The sequence below is a fragment of the Corvus brachyrhynchos genome, unplaced genomic scaffold (genome assembly GCF_000691975.1).
Source record: "Corvus brachyrhynchos isolate BGI_N302 unplaced genomic scaffold, ASM69197v1 scaffold97, whole genome shotgun sequence".
Lineage (NCBI taxonomy): Eukaryota > Metazoa > Chordata > Aves > Passeriformes > Corvidae > Corvus > Corvus brachyrhynchos.
The window spans coordinates 4,704,511-4,723,838 of NW_008239758.1; the positions used below are offsets into that span (position 1 = coordinate 4,704,511).

Below are 19,328 nucleotides of genomic sequence, written 5' to 3' on the forward strand. Positions count from 1 at the left end.
TTTTCAAGGCTGCAGGTGTTTGGTCATTTACATAACTCTGCTCCCTCTTCTGTGAGAGAGAAAAGTCTCTCATGGACTTAGAAAACAGCAAGAAAATCCTTGCTAGCAGCATTTTTGTATCCACACACTCAAGACACACACAAGTGCATGGGTTGGGCAGGGTCCACCCAAGGGCACTGAGGGAGCTGGCAGAAGTGCTCACTGAGCCACTTCCCATCATTTCTTAGCAGGAAAAATTCCTTCACCAAAAGGGTTGTCAAGAACAGGAAGAGGCTGCCCAGGGAAGAGATTGAGTCACCATCCCTGGAGGTGTTTAAAGGATGTGCAGATGTGGCACGTGGGGATGTGGGTTAGTGGTGGAATTGGCAGCAGTGGGTTAATGGTTGGACTGGGTGATCATAAAGGTCTTTTCCAAACTTAACGACTCCACAATTTTTGGGCAAATGCAGGGGAGCTGGGGGAGGAAAACAGATCCCAATAGGCATATAACGTGGAAGATGCTATTAAATCTTCAGTTCCAAGCTAAGAAATTGTACATTTCTGAAGGTTTCCACAATGGCAGTGGGCGCTCTGCATGTCACTTCTGCAAGGCCTAACTCTATTTTACTTTATTTAAGATGGATGAATGAATTCCAATTTCCTTACACTCATATACAAACTCAGTTGACTTGGACAGAATTTGTGCAGTAAGAGGGATGAGTAATTTGTTTTAGTCATTTTCAGCACCTTCCATATGATTTAAAGAAACGAGTTAATGTTATGACTGGATTTGATTAACCAGGTGTGACAGATAACCATGACACACTGAGGGCTGGGAATAATCAGTGATTAATGTGGAAACACTTCAGTTACTGAAACATTATTTAGTGACCACCCCAATATGCCATTCTGGCCTGCCAAACAATGGGAACTCAGGAGTGATTAAGAGCAGCATTATTAAAATCAAGCTTGATTATTTCATATTATTTGTCTTTTAAGAGCGTTTCAAAGCATTTTTTAAATTGTTACACAGAACAAGAAATGATTTCTGGGCTAACACTGACAAGCACAGCGCATCTGATGGAGGTATGTGCTGTTTCCCCCAGCACACAACAGTGTGAGCTACACTGGGCAGTGCTAACAGAGGGGCAACAGGCCGAGCAGCCTCTGCTCTGAATCCATGCCTGGATTTGTACGTGCCCCTTCTGCCCACCCTGATAACAGTGGGTAACATTGCTGGGTGCAAGGTGCTGCTCCAAGAAAGATTTAATTCACAGGCTTAATACGAAAGCAGAAGATTTGTCCTTTTTTCCTTCATCCAGTGCACACATAAAACAAATGCAGGACAAGACCTTGCACTGGGGTTTGGGTCAGTGCAGCAGCTGCCACCTCAATGAACACCATCCCAAACCAAATGTGGCTGCACGTGGGGCAGCTGCTCACCCCGCCAAGGAACAGAAGCGAGAGACCAGCTCCACCCCAACCACAAATTAATTACACTGACATTATAAATGGGTTTACGAACACTTCTGTAAAAAGCACAGAAAGTGCAAATCTTTAATAACCATGAAAATAAAGCACTTGAAACCAGTACCTGTCCTGGAAATGGTGGGCGATTTCCTGTCCAGGCCACCTGGCTCTGGTTGAGCTGCCGGGATATCTGTGTCAGGTTCTGGCCTGTTGAGGAGGAAGACTGGATGTCGTTGACACCAGGCACGTGCACCACAGAGGAACTAAGGGTTCAGAACACAGACAGAGCCTCATTCGTAGGGCGTATTCTCAAGGCACAAACCCCAGATACAGAAATAGCGACGATACATAAAAACGAATTATTCGCTCTATCCTGATGAAAAAATGACCGAAAACCATCACAAAACTATGAAACATATTGGCATTCTAAAATGTCAGTTCTAATAGACACAGAAGGCAAAATTACTTTGATTTAGACTTCAGTAATCTCTTCGAAAGGGCTTCTAAGAATAAAAAGTCTCACACACAGTGCATGTACACTTAGCCCCACACGAGTTTAACATTTAATGCATTAAAAATCCTGCTTGCAGAGAGTATTTGAGCAGGTACTTCATCATAAATTTGTGCCTAAAGTCAACAGTATTTAAGCATTTGCTTAAATGCCATTTTAAATGAAGATGGGCACAAAAGATGATACTTATAACCACTTCCTTATTTGTTTCCTGCCTGGGAAATGAAGTATGTGCTACATATTAAAAAGAAGGGCTTTTAATTCCATTTTTCACCAACTGATGCTGAAGAAGAACAGGCAGTTATATACCCAGGCAAAAGAATAATCAAGACAGGAAGTTAAACTCATGTAGTAACTTTAAAACACTAATAATAATAAAAAAATAATGTTTTTAAGGAACTTTTTTATATGTTAGCTGTTTCCTAATTACTGAATTTCACTAGAGAGAAATACCCAGAAATTCCTAATTATAAGAAAAAATTTATGAAGGAACAGCTCCACATCACTATTTTATTCTCATGGAAGTCTTGAGCAACAGAATCTACACAACCACACATTGTGACTGTACTTTTATACATAAAACCATACTTTTTACATGTCATATATAGATGAATAAAAATGAAGACAGTACACAAAACCACTTTTGTGCATCCACTGAAACAGCTTGTTCTTTTCTCCAATCCCTTCCCTATTGTTTATTTTCACAATCTTACACAGAAAGAAGAGAGCAGATTGGGGAAAGGAAGTAAACAAGGCTGAACAGAGAGAAAGCAGGAATCTGAATCCTCGGAGAAGGCTGACAGAATCCCTCCCAGAGTGTAAGCAAAACGTGGCAGGCATTTGAATATTGGAGTTGTTATTCTGGATTTCTTAAGCTGCCTAAAAGCAAAGTGTATGTTTAGAAATTCTTTGCAGAGTTTTTCTAATTTTTTAAAAATTTATTTTATTTTTATTTTTTTACTATCACAGAGTCTCCAAAGAGGGAAACGTAGACCAGAAAGTCCATCTAAATCTGGCTGGAGCAGACAGCAGCTGCAGGGGAGGGCTGGCCCTACTGCCAACATCTTCTCAGCTGGACTGGCAAGTCCCATCATCTAAGGAGCTTGGACTGTATATGGAACACGTACTTTGAGAGCAGGATTCTGCAGAATAGTGCCTAGAGACTGCCCAGGCTCAGTGACTGCACGGGCCAGGCTGGAGATTATTCAAAGGGGCCAGTTCATTGAGAGTGGAAGTGCTGGCAGAAATGCAAGCCATTACTTGATGTAACAGAATAGCACTAGGAAAAAAGCTATAGTTAAACATCAGGAATTAACACAGGAAACGAACAGAACACACACCAAACCCCACGATGGCAAGTCAGCCACCCAGTAGTACACAACAGCCAATTAAAAGACATTTTAATTTACTGTCATCTCCCCAAGTTATACTTGGCTCTAATTTGACAAAACACACTCACATGGATCTTACTTCTCCCCACTGAGATTATTAGCAATTACAACTTTAAGAGCACATTGGTTTAAACAAAGTCAGTGTTTGCCAATGTTTTCCAGTTCCTGGAACTGAGAGGCTCTGAATGGCTGTTCCCTCACTTTCACAGCCTTGGCTGGTCTGAACAGGAGAATGAAACTCCAGTAAGACAGTGGTGGCATCACAAGGCATTAAGGTAAGTACAGTTGCTGTTATCACACTCTCCAGAAGCGACCAGAAACGAAGACAAACTTCAGATTAGGCAAACCTGTACTGCCAGCTGGTAGGCAGTGACACACACTTACAGTAATTCAATAAAGCCTTGGAACATGCCAGACCACCACCTTACGTGTATTTGGAAGCTGCCTTAGAAAAGCATTCATGCCTCTGTCCCAGTCCTCACCCAGGACTATGGATGCAGCATCCCTCTGTTCCCTTTGATGAGGTACCCACATCAATGCCCTTCAAGGCAGCCTGCAGGAGCAGTGACAGCTGTGAGTGCAAAGCAAATCTTTGCACCTTCCTAGGTTGGCTGAATGTTCCTCAGATCTCTGACCCTGTCACCTCTCAAGAGTTATTTCCCTTCAGGATTTGTTGATGCTTCTTAGCTTTTTTCCAATTACATTATCACAGCAAGAAATACCTACTTACCAGACAATATTTTTAAGAGAGATACCCAAATCATCTCAGCTTGTAAGCCCAGAGTAAGTGATAAGATACCTGCAGCAGTGAAGTGTACACAGAGTAAAATTCATTCATGTAAAGAAAGCTCTTGCACCTTGGGTTGGTTATGTTTCCACCACACTGAAGGGGGACAGTCCCCCACTCTCAGACAGAAACTGATACATTCAGGATTGGGACTAAATACCTGAAAGTCTTTCCTGAGTGTCCTGGCTGAAATGGGCTTCCCTGTGAGTAAAGCTGCTGGTTTCCAGCTGTGGATGCAGAGGCCATCATTTTTTTATCTGCTACAAGAGAAAAACAAATTACAGAAAAAGAATTTATTTAGGGGAGGAGATAATGAAGGAAGAATTATTTAAAGACAATTGCAGTGTATATATGCAGCAGGAAGTTTTCTTTCCTTCTTCAAGCTCCATGAAGAAGCCGTGTGGAACACATTAGCAATGACACAAAAGGGCTGTATGACAATTCAGTGTGAAACCAGAGGCACAGCTGGTTTGTGTCTCCTCTATACCCTCCTCACAGGCTGTGCCTCGTTAATGCCATTGTTTGCATGGAACGCTGTGCTGGTTGTGCCCTCTGGCCACACAGCCCAGACCTGCTGGAAGCTGCTCCTAACTGGACAGAGCACAACTCTGGCCAGAGTGAGGAGTGAGTGGTGCATGGCCCCCAGCCACAGAGTGGAAAGGGCAACAAAGCTTTTCTGGAAGAAAGGTGTGAGGGTCTGCCCAGGGGGATGGAGGGATGGCACATGAAACAAGCCTGGTCTGAGAAAGGTGTGATGCACGTGCACCTCCATGGCTCAGGTGAGGGCACATTTCTGGCACCAGGAAAAGCCCTCCAGCCCCACTGCTGTTACCACAGACTGACACCCCACCGGGTTAGAGAACCCAAGGGAGGGTGTCCAAGAGCTCTCTCCTAACCAGCTGCTGATCTGCTTCCCTCGGGACAGCCCAAGCAGCACCCAGCTCCCTGGCAGCCTGGTGGCACTGCCTGCTCATCTCGGGGTGACAACCTGCAGCCCCACCTGCATCGCAGCCCCACAGGTGGCTGGAGGCACTCTGCCTCTGAGTGTCACAAGACCTGCATGCCTGAGCTGTGGCAAGGCAAAACACAAGTCTCTCGTGGAATGTGCTGTCCTTTTGTGGCTTGGGGGAGCCATGAAATAGGATGGGGAGTCATGAAACAGGATGGAAGCACCCCAGAGGGGTGGAAGACAAAGTGAGTAACATGCACAAAGAAATGGCATTAACTTTTATAGTCTACCCTTAATGTGGCAACTGGAGATCAATCTCTGATTGAATGAAACAAGATTGGGTGAACAGCACCTTAATTTAATTTTCTGGCACTGGATTATTCCAAAGCCCAGGGAAATCTCACTATTAGTTTTCTTAAAATAATTTACATCACCCTTTATTCACTTTCTCCATCTCCCCTCCAAGTGCAAAACACCCTGCAACTCACTGATGGTTTTGCAACCATGTGTTGCTATGTACCTGACAGGCTTAGAAATCAAGTCTGCCTCCTCATTTTCCCCTTTGCTCTTTTCAGATTCCCACTCACTTCACAAGATGCTCTCTTGGACAAAAGGCCCACTCAACTCATATGTAACAGAAGTATTTTTTAGGTGTTTAAAATTTTTTTAGCTTTCCCTAGCTTTTAGAGACCTCCTGAGTGTGACTCACCAAAGGCCTCCAACACACACCAGCTCTTCTCTGTTACCTAAGTTGTTCTTACATTATGTTCCTAACAAGAATCTAAGCCTGCCTCCCAAAAGAAAAAAGTCACCTCAAATTCCCTCAGAGGAGCCTCGGGGAGGGCTTGTGGATGCCACTGATGCAAGCTGTCATTGCTTGTCCTTTGTAAAGCAGAAATTTGTAGAAATTCCTCCCTGGCTACCTACTGGCCAGCACAGAAACCAAGGCTGGGCTGCAAAACTGTGCTCTTGTATTAAAAAAAAAACAACAGGGAGAAATGGGCACAAACCTAGAGAAGGTTGTATATATAGTAGGAAGAACTGAGAATGGGTTGGGATAGCTCTGAGAAGAAGGACAGATGAATCTGTCTTTTTCTGCAGTAATGTCATTCTTGCATGAGACGTCCCATTTTCTAAGGCCACCCTTTGCAGGGACACCAAACTCTCAGGGTTGGAAGAGACTGAGCCAAAATCCTGTGGGTGCTTTAGATATTTGACAACAACTCACCAGAGAAATTGAGAGTGCCCCAAATGAACTGGGATTCCTCAAGTGCAGCAGAGTTGCCATGGCAGCTACCAGGGTCTGTGCCACAGGATGAGGCCAAGACAAAGGGAACAGCTATACTAATAGCAAGCAGCTAATTCTCCTTCCTGAGTTACCCTGAATGCTCTTTACCCTGAATACCTCTGAATCCGGCCCACATCTCTCCCAGCTGTATTCCTACTCAGCATTTTACACACAATCCTCTGCTCTCACCTTTGGTACAGCACTGAATTTTTTTTTTTCTTTGGTATGTTTTATTTGTTTCTCTTTAAACTCTACCACTGTACTGGTCAGTGATGTCCCTTCTCCCAGCAGGACCAGTATTTCCAACATTTCTGCCCCTTGACTGAATCCCTCTCTAAGAACTGCATCATCCTGTGCTTCAAAGCACTTGCATGAATCAGTCAAGCCAGGCTTCCTCTCCCAGCTTTTGGGGTTTTAATTATGTGTGGCCACTACATGCAATTATGGCAGCAATCTCCCCGTGTCAGCCCATGTTCTTACAGAATGAGATCAGGTATCAACATAATGCAAATGTCTGGCAGGCAGCATGCAGTCTTGTCAATATTGGTTTTGGACAGGGTATCTCATCCCTGACCGTGAACCATCCTTTATCATTCAGAGGAGACCTTGATCACAGCTCCCATGAGAAATTCAGAGAGGGAGAACGTCCCAAAAAAAGCACAGCCTGTAAATTGATAAGAACGAAAAGAGAAATGGCATTTCCAGGAACATAACCTCCCAGCTACCTCACAGCTTGTGACACCCTTAACCTTAACCCCTCCCCACAAACAGCTGAGAGCTGCCTGAAAAAAGAGCCAATAAGGCAGCCAAAAAGCAAGATGTTCTTGCTTGGAAAAACATATTCTGGTGTTTAGGGTTGGAGTCCTGCTACCTTCTAATGGACCCCTTTTATGGCCTCAGCTATTGACTCCACTGTTAAACAGACAAAGATGAACAGGAACAGCAGAGAAGTCCTAGCAACAGGAGGACAGAATATCAAGTATATATTGCAGTTACAATGTCTTCTCTCCATTTGAAAAAGCCAATCCAGACATAAGAAACCAATGGAGCGAGGTCACTTTCCAACACCCCTGGAGTCAAACCCTGTGGGTTGTTTCCTCCCTGCACTGCATGACACTTGCACATTGATTTATTTAAATCAAATGTAAAAATTCCTCTTTTTCAGTGAGGACAGTTAAGAACAATAAACAATAAATGAATTCTTCCACAAGCAGTGGAATTAATGAACCTGGTTTCCTACAGATATATTTCAGATGATCCCTTCAGCTGCCAGCCTTAGTGATTTCTGTCTGTTAGGGCAACAGGCAGCACAGGCTGGGGCTACTTTGAGACAGCTCCATCTGTCTGACTGGCAATGGCTGTCAAGCTGGCTGTTTCCTCTTAGAACAGGGCTGGGAAATCCTTTGGTGAGGGCATTAGTGAGGACTCTGTCCTCACGGTAATTTCCAAGGAATATAGAACAACATACTGTTCCTGAGACTCCTATCTCTCTTAGAAGAACTTGCTAACAAGTTCAAAAGTTGTGGGAAAAAGAGTAGAGACTCCTCACAACCAGGTAACATGACTGGAGGTGCCTCAACTGACCAGACAACAAGTATATTATGACACTTCAAGGCACCATATGCCCCTGAAAGCACTGATACAAAAGCTGGTGATTTGATAAAAACCTGCAGCCTATCTTAAGACTATATGGTAAGTTTCTTGTCCCTATTTAGAGAAATACATCCCTATTTAGAGAAATAAATTTATATATCCTGTTTAAGAAGTCAAATATACACACTTAGAAATGGAAAGTTCTGCTCAGTATATTTAATATCTAAGAGCAGTGCCTAAGGTGTCCCTGTGAAGCGAAAAGAGAAACAAAACCAGGTGGCCCTGATGACACAAAAGCCATCCTTCTCTCCTTTAATTTGCTGCTATCATCTTTAGGGGAAGCACCAACTAATGACAGATCCTAGGAAAGGTCCCAAAGACTGATGCTGCTTAGAAAATTCCCTGCCATGTTGCAGTTTCTCTTCATTCTCTTGAAGCTGTGCTCTACATCATGTAACCAACCAAGCTTAACACAGTATTAAAAATTAAACATCAAGGACATTCACTTACAAGCAGTTATTCCAGCAAACATCTCAGCAAATCTAGGATCTCTCTCTTGGGAGAAGATAGCATCAGGCTTTTCCACAGACTTTCCACCCTCGTGAACATTAGCTGGTATACTTGGAACAGGCACCTGTTGAGATACACAGAGGAAGGTAATTCCCTCTACTGTATTTGACTAAAAGGAATTCAGGGGGAGTCACAATGTACTTTCAGTATGGCTGAAATCTGCTATTGTTTTACATTTCAAATGATCAGAGGCACAAAGAGAAAAATCTGAGAAATTTCACCTGAGATAAGTCATAGGATGACAGCCCATCTCTTTGATGTACTTCAAGTTCTGCTTGCTGTTGCTGAAGTTGTCTGCAAGGGAGACAAAGTGACTTTCTTACAAAAACCAATTAAGATACAAAAAGGAATAGTCACAGTCCCCTATTTTACAATCCCAGTGAAACGTCTCTCAGATGATTTACTAAATCCTTTCCTGTGAGATCCATCTGGTTTTACAGCTTCCTCACTGAGAAAACCTGCACCACAGAAAGCAAAAGGGCACAGGAAGAATTTTGCTGTGAGAGCACAGAAATGTACGTGGGTAACGGAGGATGGCACACAATCTCTTGAGAAAGGATTTTTAAATTCACTGTTCTTCATTCATCGTCTTCCTCGTGTTAATGTCGAACACACCAGACCCCCTCTCTGATTCTGCTGAAGGAAACAGTAAGCTTGCTCTCCAGGAAGATGCCTAATGACAGAACACCTCAGCAGCTGGAAGGTTATCCAGATGTTTTGCACCTCCCATTAACAGTTGCTTTCTGCTGCTTGGTCACAACAAGCAAGAAACCTTCTGGCCTGGAGACGCACAGGTAGAACACTCAGCTCAATTAGCAAAGAACATATAAACCCCTCCAGTCATGCTAGAGCTCAGAGATTAGGATAAGATTGAACTGACAAAATACTTGGATTTGATACTTGTAAATGATCCTTGACATTGCTCACAGTTTGTGTATGTTTCTGGCTCTTTCTGGAGGACAAATCACCCCAAAAAATGGGAATGACACACTGTGTGCATCTTCCCCCAGAGAGACATGATACTTGGACAGCCAGGAATAGATGAGATTTTGCAAAACAGCAAGATTGTGGATTTGAAACTCTGGAAAATTGCAATATATTTTTAGCCACAGGCTTAAATTTTAGATTTTCATCCAAATCTTCTTTTAAATTTTGAAATAGATTCAAATGCCAAGGGATTGAGAGACAAATTTGCAGACGAAGTCAAATGACGAATTAGACACAAACTGATGGAAACGTGAGGAATCACTCAAACAAGTTAGGGAAGTAAGTAATAGATTTTGCCATCCCTTGAATCTATTCCAGAAGACACTTTGGTCAGTTACTATGCTTCATGGCACAAATCTGTGATCTGCAACACACAGCAGGTCGGAGTAAGTGGCCAAAAGCCTTCTGCAAGCCTTACAGTGTGAGAACACATAACACAAGGAATCTCTTTTGTCCTAGCAGTAACATGCAAAAAAAGGCAGTCCTCCAGGTCATTAGAGAGCCATGGATTTTCCCTATTATTTTAGCTAACAGAAAATTCCTAAAAATTACATCTGGAATGCAAAGACATTCTTTGTTCACAAGCATAAAATGCATACTTTTCCAACAGAACTACGGGAGGCAATTTAATCCTGGGGAATCTATGGGGAAGTTTCTAAATACCACCCCGTGGACAATAAACACTCATTAAATCCCGTTGTTAACGTGAAAGCTAATTACACTGTTTCATTTGTTTTTACTACCACCGACTCGGTGCGTGTGTCAATAAACAGCACATTAGGTCTCCTCTGTTCCCTATAAAGAATGTTTTCTTGATTCAGCCATATACATACAAATGAGCCAAACCAAACAGCACACTCACTCCTTATTTGTTTTGTAGGCACTTCTCTAACTTAGTGCTCCTTCACCCTTCTCTATCTTTCATCTCTAATACTCATTAAGCTGCAGTACAATATAAACACCACATTGTGTTAACAGCACTGAACTTTGGGAACAACCTCCCCAAATCCACTTCCTATAAAAACCACATAGTTGCATGTATCTTTACTGAACTCTGTGCAAGCTATGCTGCACTTAATTAAGACTGAAATGCAAAGCCAGGATAGCATCTTCTGTTGTTGTTGGCTGCTGCTGTATAAATAGTTTAAATGGTGCTTGAAACCTGAAAGGAAATGTGCAGCAAGTCATGGAGCAGCCGACCAGGGAGAGCTCAGTGCTGCTGCTGTGGCTGCTTCAGACCCTGCCCTTCTGACAGCCAACACAGGCAGGTCCCTTCAGTCACCCAACTGCTGGACAGTAAAAATGAAACAGAACAAGGGATTATTACCAGTTTGGGGCAAAACTCAAAGTGCCTTCTGACTTTGAACCCAAAAATTGTCCTTGGTTTCAATTTCAGTTTCAGGGGTTCAAGGAGTAAATGAAAAATTTCTTGGCTATACAGGATAGCCAACACAGCAAGTGAGGCATTGTCTGGGTCAACAGAGGATTCTGCAGTAACTCACTCACAGGTAAATATGAAACTGGAAAAGCCCCTGGCTTGGACAAGGAATGGTTCAGTAAATCAGAAGGCTTTGATAGTTACTTCAAATTTACTTTAGTAAATACACATGGAGGAAAAAGGAAGATATTGTGCAAGTTCTTTTTACATTCGAGATGATGTTAAGCCCTCTCTATGAAGTCACTGGTTCCCTTTTCAAGCATCAGAGTAAAGAAAAACAATTTGAACTTTAAAATTAACAGGCTCTTTGGTGGGAGATAAACAACACTACTGCATCCCTACCAAGCTATTTTTATGTAATACAGGCACACGTGCTTCCTGTGGCTGATTTGGACAAAAGCAGAGTAGTAAAAGCCTTGGGGCTGTGGTTGTAAAATCCTCTTTCAGAAATTCTCAGTATCTCCCTCTATTAGCCTAGAGCTTCATCTCACTCCTGTGAAAGGGTCTGTCTAACACCAGTATCAGACAGACCACAGATGGCACGAGAGCATGAGAAAGTCTTTACCACCACTACCACCAACTGGAATTTCATCAGGATAGTTGATCTCTTTAGTATTTTGGCCCACGAGAATCCAGACCAGAAAGCATCTCTCCCAGAGGCTGATTCATCCAGCAGGCTGCTTCCAGCAGTGACCTGTGCCAGCTCACTCCGACACAGAAAGTCTCAAGACTCAGGACAACCACAGGATTCATAAATTCATACAGTGCAGTGCAGGATTTGGGGCTTCCGAAAATGAAAGATCAGATATTCCACTAAGGTCATAAAACTATGTCTCTTCTTTATTTTGATGTATATACATATAAATAAATAAATATATATATATCTATATAAAAGACCTTTATATAATCTGCCACCACGGCATTATCATATTCAAACACTGTTCTATCTGTCTATTAAATAAATGCTGATAACAATTATTTTTTCTCTTTGGAAACCAAACAGTCCCAACTACACAGGAAGACGTGGTCAAACAGGGGACTCTTCAGCTGAACACAGCACAAATGCAAAAAGTTAAATGGTTCATTTCTCCAGGAAGTTTCTCTTGGATGACTACACCCAAGTGAAACTGAGAGAAGTTTTCTTTTCTTTCTTTCTTTTTTTTTTTTTTTTTTTTTCAAAGAACTAAGTGACATCCATGATTCCACTGAAACCCACAGGGGTTTTTGGGTTTGTTTTTGTTTTTTTTTTTTTTTGCAAAGAACTAAGTGAACATTTGAACCTAATGTTTCCTCATCCTTCTGTACCAAAGGCAAGTTTGGACATTTGACTGTGTGAAACTCCAAAGAAGTATCTTTATTTAAAAAAAAAGGAAAAAAGAAAAAGAAACAAACAGAAAAAGAAACAGAACAACCAAACCAAGCCAACAAATAACAGCAAAAATCAATTAATCCCTCCACAACTGGAATCATCACTGCCCTCTACAGTCTTTTGGGAAAATGCTGTTCACTGACCAACTTGAGCTGTTCCATTAACAGACACACACTGTGTGTGTTATGTTCTGTGGCTTTAGGCTATCTTAAGTTAAACACTGATTTAAACCTAGATTTTTCAGCTACATTGTCTTTACAATTCCATGCTGAATTTTTAACTGCCTCAAGCCTGTATTTTATGGGGCTGCCTCAGTTACCACAGTGATGGGCAGATCAAACCTGTCTCTGTGCCTTCAGCTGGGCAGAGCAAGGCAGCCCTGCCTGGTCTCCATGGGAAGCACCTCACTGGACCCAGAACACCTTCCAGGAACACACAGGGATGGCCACACACACCTGGGCTGGTGCCAAACCACCAGTCCCAGCAGCAGCTTAACGAGGAGTTGGAAATCACCAGCTACACCGTGACGTACAACTCTTCAGGGCAGCTGGAAATCAGAAGTCAAAACATGACCCCAAACTTGGAAAAAAAAAAAAACAAACAGGCAGGAACTTCAGTAACAGGCAGGAACTTTACAGTAAGTCCTCTTTGGAAATCTGAGAAGGGGGAGAGAATAAGGGGAAAAACAAAACCAGTCTGAATGATGCATTCTTTCTACTATTCAAAAGCAGGAGTATAATGGGCTGTATCTTGCCCATTTCAGAACATTTTCAACATGACAGGAAAGAGGGAACATCCTCTGTCAAAGTAGCAGCAGGCAACTTCCATATTAGGTCAGCATTTCTGGGTTGTTATTCAAAGCTAGCAAGAGAGAGGGAAGCAGAGCCAGGAGCTGGCACAGTCCTACTCATCACAGCAAGTGCTGTGGTGCCAAGCTGAACTGTACAGTGCAGGCTCAGGAAAAAGCATTCCCAGAGTCAACACAGCATAAGCCTCCAGCCCCACTTTTTCATCCGTGGCTTCTCAGGAACAAAGCACAATTAAGCCAGCCTGGGACAAACCTCAGAAGATGTTTTATACTTTGCAGGCCTGTTTTTGCATATACAAATTATTTGGGAAAATATTATGGGACAGCAGAAATGTGGAAATAGCTATTTTGATGCACAGTGCAGACAAGCTGTCTGATTTCAAGACACAACTGCCTGTTTTCAATGAGCTTAACTATTCGGTTTAAGCCCAACTTTCTGGGTATGCAGAAAAAAAGTGAGGAAAACAATTGTGATGCTGGGTTTCATGTAAGTGAATGCACAGCCCTTCCTTCCACTCCAGGTATGTGCCATGTCCAAAGAAGCAAGACAAGGAACGCCCAGAGGCACTTCCAAACTCCAGTGCCAAAGCCCCAGGGGCTTGTTTTTGCGGTGGAGCTCTCAGCAGGCACCTCCACCAGCAGACTGCTCGTTCAGCATTTCTGATATATGGTCTAACAGGCTGAGATCTCAAACCCAATAACTTCCTCTCAGCTGAAGACCTCGCAAAAAATCTCTGGTCAGACCAGAAGCAGATTTAATTTTAGGAATAGATTAAGTTTATATTGGAAAGAAGAAATGTTTATTAAAAAACCCCACACTATAAAGCAATCAAGGCCAGATTAGCTTCTGCAGTTACTGGCTGAGAACTCAGCAGGCTCCAAAAGCATCTCTGCTCAGTCCACAGGGATGAACCTCCACCACACTCTGAGTGTTACCTCCTCCTAAGACGCCAAATGAAAGATTTTTGACAATACTAATTCCAAGACAGAATGATTTCATTTCTCTCTTAAGATAAGGAGTTGGATCACCCCCATACTTGGGGATATTCTATCAGACCTAAACTATCAGGAACCCTTCCCACTCAAACCTACTAAGAAATAATTTTGCCAGCTTCATTAGGTCCTAAGAGTAGACACAGCTCAAGCAGAAGAGCCCAGAACTACAGAATGGTATGGTCACAATGAACATGGACATGGAATTTTCTTCTGGCTCAGGAGTCAGGCTAACCCTCCTCCAGGATCAGGACAGCTGCTGTGCTGCTGGAAGCTCTGTGTTAGTTCAAGGTAGCCTGGATTGAGATCAATGGCCTTGTTTAATGACATAACAGATAAGTGACGTTTCCCCCCAGCACAGCCAGGTCCTGGAAGCATCACGGGGTAACGACACAGAGGAACAGCTACACTGGGAGATGTCCTGATGCAGAAAAACCCTGTTACAGAAACAAAGGCACCTGTTAAAAAATTGGGATGTGCTTCACAGCGGAAAAGAATGGTTACAATTCCCTCAAAAGCACAGGGCTGAGCACCCAGGAAGGCACATACTTTACGTTAGTGTTGGTGCAGATGATGTACTCGATCTCATCCGAGTAAGGATTCTGAAACGTGAAGCTGCTGGTTCTGATCAACATCCATTCCCGGTTCTTGGTGCGAAAACGATACATCACAGACAGGACTTGACCTTTCAGTTTCACCACCTGCAAAGCCATTTGGAAAGGTTAATAACAGGAGATTGCTACCTGCTGTGCAAATGAACAGTCAACAGCAGCAACTGGTACGTTTTAAACTTGAATTACAGAAAGCTAAGGACACAGCAGAGGAACTCTTAATTTGGAGAGAATACGCAAAATCCTATCCATGTTTACAGCTATTTCCTTCAGAATGAAATCCTCGTGCTTTGTCATATAAATGCCGATTTCCAGCCTGCTTATTTAAAGAATACAGGACAATCATCAGGTTGTGCTGTTATCCCAGCAGAGAAACTTTTAAGAATGTTTAAATGTGAAACACTCATCGAGAGATTGACAGAAACCAAACTGAGGATCTTTTAAATGTTTATATGTAAACCATAAACCAATCACTGCAGCTGAACAAAAGCCTACAAGAAACACCATTTTGAGGTTGACTGCTTTTCTGCTTGGATACCCAGCTATACAATTAATACATGTGATAAATCAGCATCAAATTTTAGGACAATGCTTAAACACAATGGTGTTTATTTTTTGGTTTTTTAGAAACCATCAGGTTCCCCCTACCCCAAACATATAAAAAGACTCTCTAGGATAGCAAATTGCTAACAAGCAACACTTGGTTCTGGCTTTCAGAAGAAAAAAAGAGTGAGACAGTGTTTGAATGGAGAGAACACTGATAAGCCACTGTCCATTTTAATACTATGAATTCCTTGCTTGCACAGCCTATTTGTTTGTAACTAAGAATTCAGATGTCTGGGTTTGGTAGCTGAAGTTTTGTTCAAGTCAACAGTTGGGCACCAAGTGAGCATTAAGATGCAGCCAACTGAAGCACATTCAGAGCAATCTCCACACACTGGCCCTGCAACTGCATTTCACGTGTCATCCAGCAATTTGGGGTTATGCCAGAAGGAAAATTTCATGGGTTTAAGTCATTCAGCTGGCACTTACCTGGCCTATCTCTGTTTATATTTTACAGCTTTTCCACCAAGCTATCTCAGGGCTGCCTCAAGGAAGGAAAGGGAAGGTCTACTGCAAATAAATGCCACATCTTGTGGGTTCTTAATCCTTCACATCTGGAATTTACTTTTTATTAGCTATCTGCAGCCCGTATTCTCTAAAAGTAGAAGTCCCACTATGTACTTTCTGTCTTTACTGACAAGCAATTGGATTAAGAAAAATGTTCCAATCCTGTTTTCTTCAGAGGTTTGCACTTCACATTAATCAACTGGATATAGGATTAAATGGAAAGAATGCAAATAGAACGACAATTCAAATAGGAGACACAAAAAGCTTTAGCAAAGCCCAGGAAAGTTCAAAATCATCCTGAAGTAAATGACTTTCGGTTGGTTTTGTTGGGAGTTTTTTAATGCTTTTATAGGGTTTTTCTGAGTTTACTGAGCGACATTCTTTTATCAGCAACTTTTTACTACCACACCCAGGGTAGAAACCACAGAGCTGGTGTAGAAGTGTGGAATCTGAATAGTATCCTACTGGGTATCCAATAGTTGTATTCTGGACCCTTTGATATTAACCTGTATTTGTTGGCCTTAGCCTTGAGACTATCTTATTCTGGCCTGATTTTTCCCACCCTGATGAATGAATTTATCTTACCAAGGAAGTAAAGCCCTGAGATAGATACTGGCAATTGACCAAAAATTGCAAAACCCTCCCTCCCTTCTCTCTTATGCACCAGCCTGGTTCTGATGCTGTCAGCAAATTAGAAGTGTCAAGTTTTCAGGTTTTAATAAAAAAAAGAAGAGTTTATTCACAATCACAGTTACCTTTTTAATTAAGAAATTTTTAAGTCCAAACTAATAATAATAAAACAAATGGCAGTGATCTATTACCCTGAAACCTTGATTAAGCAAACAGTAATTCTGTAATAATATATAAAGCAGAGAGATTGCTGCTGGGAAAATCCTGAACTGCCTTAAGACAGAGCACACAAACAAACCAGCACAAAAATTTTCAAAGCTAGTGATTAAACTCTACTTTCTTGTATTCTTTGGAAATAAAGACCACCTGGTGCAAAACTTAACTGTTTATTTCAGTCTTTTACTGCATGATGGGAGTAACAGCCCCAACAATCACACTGCTACTGTACCCAACAAAAATATACCAAAAAAGGCATAGCCTGCTGAAGAAACAGCACAGTATTGTCACAGACTGGACATAGACTGAGTGAGCAGGAACTTTCACTTCTAACTGCACTTTTTCCTGCTGTCTTCCTGTATGACCTTAAGCAGATCATGAAGGTCCCTGATCCAGCTAATCACTTATGCACATGCCTAGCAGTGAGTGGTGACAGTGGGGTCCCCAGCAGCTGAGCTCAGGGACACTCTGGCAGCCTCCTACAGCCTGATCTCCCTCCCGGTGAACACAGGGAGGCCCAAGTCATTAACTGCAATGTTCATTAGTCAGCCCTGCTGAGACCCAGGCAATCCCAGGATGGATTCACTGTAGGCGGATGTTTGATGGGCCATTATCCAGCAGCTCTCTGCCACTGTCTCTTGGACAGATGAGTGGAATCAATCATTTGGGCACCAGTGAAAAAACAGCATATGTGTTCTCACTGCTCCCGCACCGCTGACGCCACCAGGCACCAGCTCAGGGAGCTGAACCAGCCGAAAGCTGAAAGATCCATGCAAAAGGAATTAGTGCCTTAGCCTTCCCAGCAAGTCCATCTGTGCCAGCACCAAGGCAGCAGGAAGGGTGGGGAGGAGGGCAGGCAGGAGAGAAGAGGGGAAGCAGGACCTGACTCCAGGTGACAGGTTGGGAAGGTTCAGCTGCAGTATCACACCCCCAACCAAGGTGGGGCAGAGGAGATGTCTGGGTGTGGTGACCTGTTTAAAGCATTGAAATCTCTCACAGCCTGTGAATCAACATCTTGAATTTTAAAAGGCTGCTGTTTGTACTCAGTGTGTGCAAGGGAACAGCTCAGGAGCACTGATATCTTACACTGTCTCCAACGCTTCTGCAGAGACCATAACCTCAGTTTCACAGTCTGTTCTAGGGACACAGCATTTAGTTGTTTTTCCCCAAGAGGCTGTGTTTGTGCATGCTATGCCTGAACAAACAGTTGGCTATACGAATTATTTAGAAGCCACTTCATATTCACGTTTCACAGCTGAAAATACATCTCAGCATCCAAGGCAAGGTGGATCAACACAACTTGGTTGAGCTGTTGGCTGTTGTTAGAAAATCTGGAACCACTTAGATCAACTGAGCCTCAGCAGTCGGTTAAACATCCTGTGCTGGGCATTCTGGTGCAGCAGGAAAGGCACTGAAAAGCCCAGCAGTAAGGAGGCAGCTCAGGGAAAGCACTGCTCCTGCATGTCCCAGCCCAAGCTGGAACAGTGAGCTCTGAACGGAATAAATGCCATGGATACAGCTGATGTAAATGTGGCCCATGGTAAAAACAAATCCAAACCAGTAGCTCTTCCTGTATGTTGTATTTCTTTTGTTACTCCCCTCCACATTTCAATTTCTAATTGGGAAAAAGGGCCAAATTACACGTTGATGTAAAGTGGCGTAACTCCATGGAAGTACATGAAAAAGCAAATCATCTGTGCTAGCAGAAAACTCAGTTACAAACAATCCAGTGTCACAGAGGGATGTAACACTACTTCCAAAACAACAGCACATCTTGGAAGGCAAATCATTTTGGTTACCACTTAACATAGTGGGATCAATTCAGGCATCTCCAAAACAGCTCACCCTGTGCAGCAAAAAACCGAATATATAACAAGAAGATTTATTTCTGAAAACACTGTCAACCCATGCTGCAGTTTCAACTACCATTTAATATGCAGCTTAACTGATTGCTAACTGACCAACAAATTGATTTGTATCTTGCCACTCCTTCTCCTGCATAACAGAAAAAAGTACCTTGAACTATAAAATAAAAACTACTTCTGTGGTCAAAATAATAACAAAATAATAAAGTGTGGAACAAAAGGAGCAGGACACAGCACCTGTTGGAAACTCTCTCTCAAATGGCTTTGATCTTCAGGATGGCAGAACTCTAAAATATCTTTCCCCAGAAGATCCTAGAATAAAACATAAAGCTATGTAAAAAACCCAAACCACAATACAAATCCACATGCAGACCTGCAAGTAATTCTTGCGAACACAAGATCTACCACCCTTAATGGGGCTACTCAGTTAATCAAGGATGAGCCACACAAACAAGGTTTGTAGGCATCATGCCCCATGTTTTTACAAAAAAAGTTTAAGTGATTTTCTAACACCTGTGAAATGGTATCTTGAAAAGACTGACATCTACTACTACAGCTCATTTTATGGCACTATTTTTTGTAAAAACATTTGTAAATTTAAAATAAAAAAGATAGGAATTAGCAAATGAGCAAGGAATTACTTTTGCCTCTAAATTGCAACTGTTGGGAGTTATCTGAGGGAGAGCTGTGGTTCATTTACTATTCTGCTCAGTTCTGCACTAGCCTCCTGTTCAGAGGAGCAGATGTAAGCCTAAAGGAAAAT

At 42.5% G+C, this 19,328-nt stretch overlaps 1 protein-coding gene across 1 annotated transcript in view; it reads right to left on the minus strand.

Annotated features, from left to right (window-relative positions):
* ARNT2 (aryl hydrocarbon receptor nuclear translocator 2) overlaps window positions 1-19,328 on the minus strand; it is an 84,405-nt gene that overhangs the window by 15,236 nt on the left and 49,841 nt on the right. Inside the window, exons 11-16 of the mRNA XM_008640073.2 lie at window positions 18,803-18,877; window positions 14,683-14,834; window positions 8,760-8,832; window positions 8,479-8,602; window positions 4,299-4,398; window positions 1,574-1,712 (exon numbers count right to left, since the gene is read on the minus strand). Coding sequence (XP_008638295.1) covers window positions 1,574-1,712; window positions 4,299-4,398; window positions 8,479-8,602; window positions 8,760-8,832; window positions 14,683-14,834; window positions 18,803-18,877 — 663 coding nt within the window. The remainder of the gene's footprint in view (window positions 1-1,573; window positions 1,713-4,298; window positions 4,399-8,478; window positions 8,603-8,759; window positions 8,833-14,682; window positions 14,835-18,802; window positions 18,878-19,328) is intronic.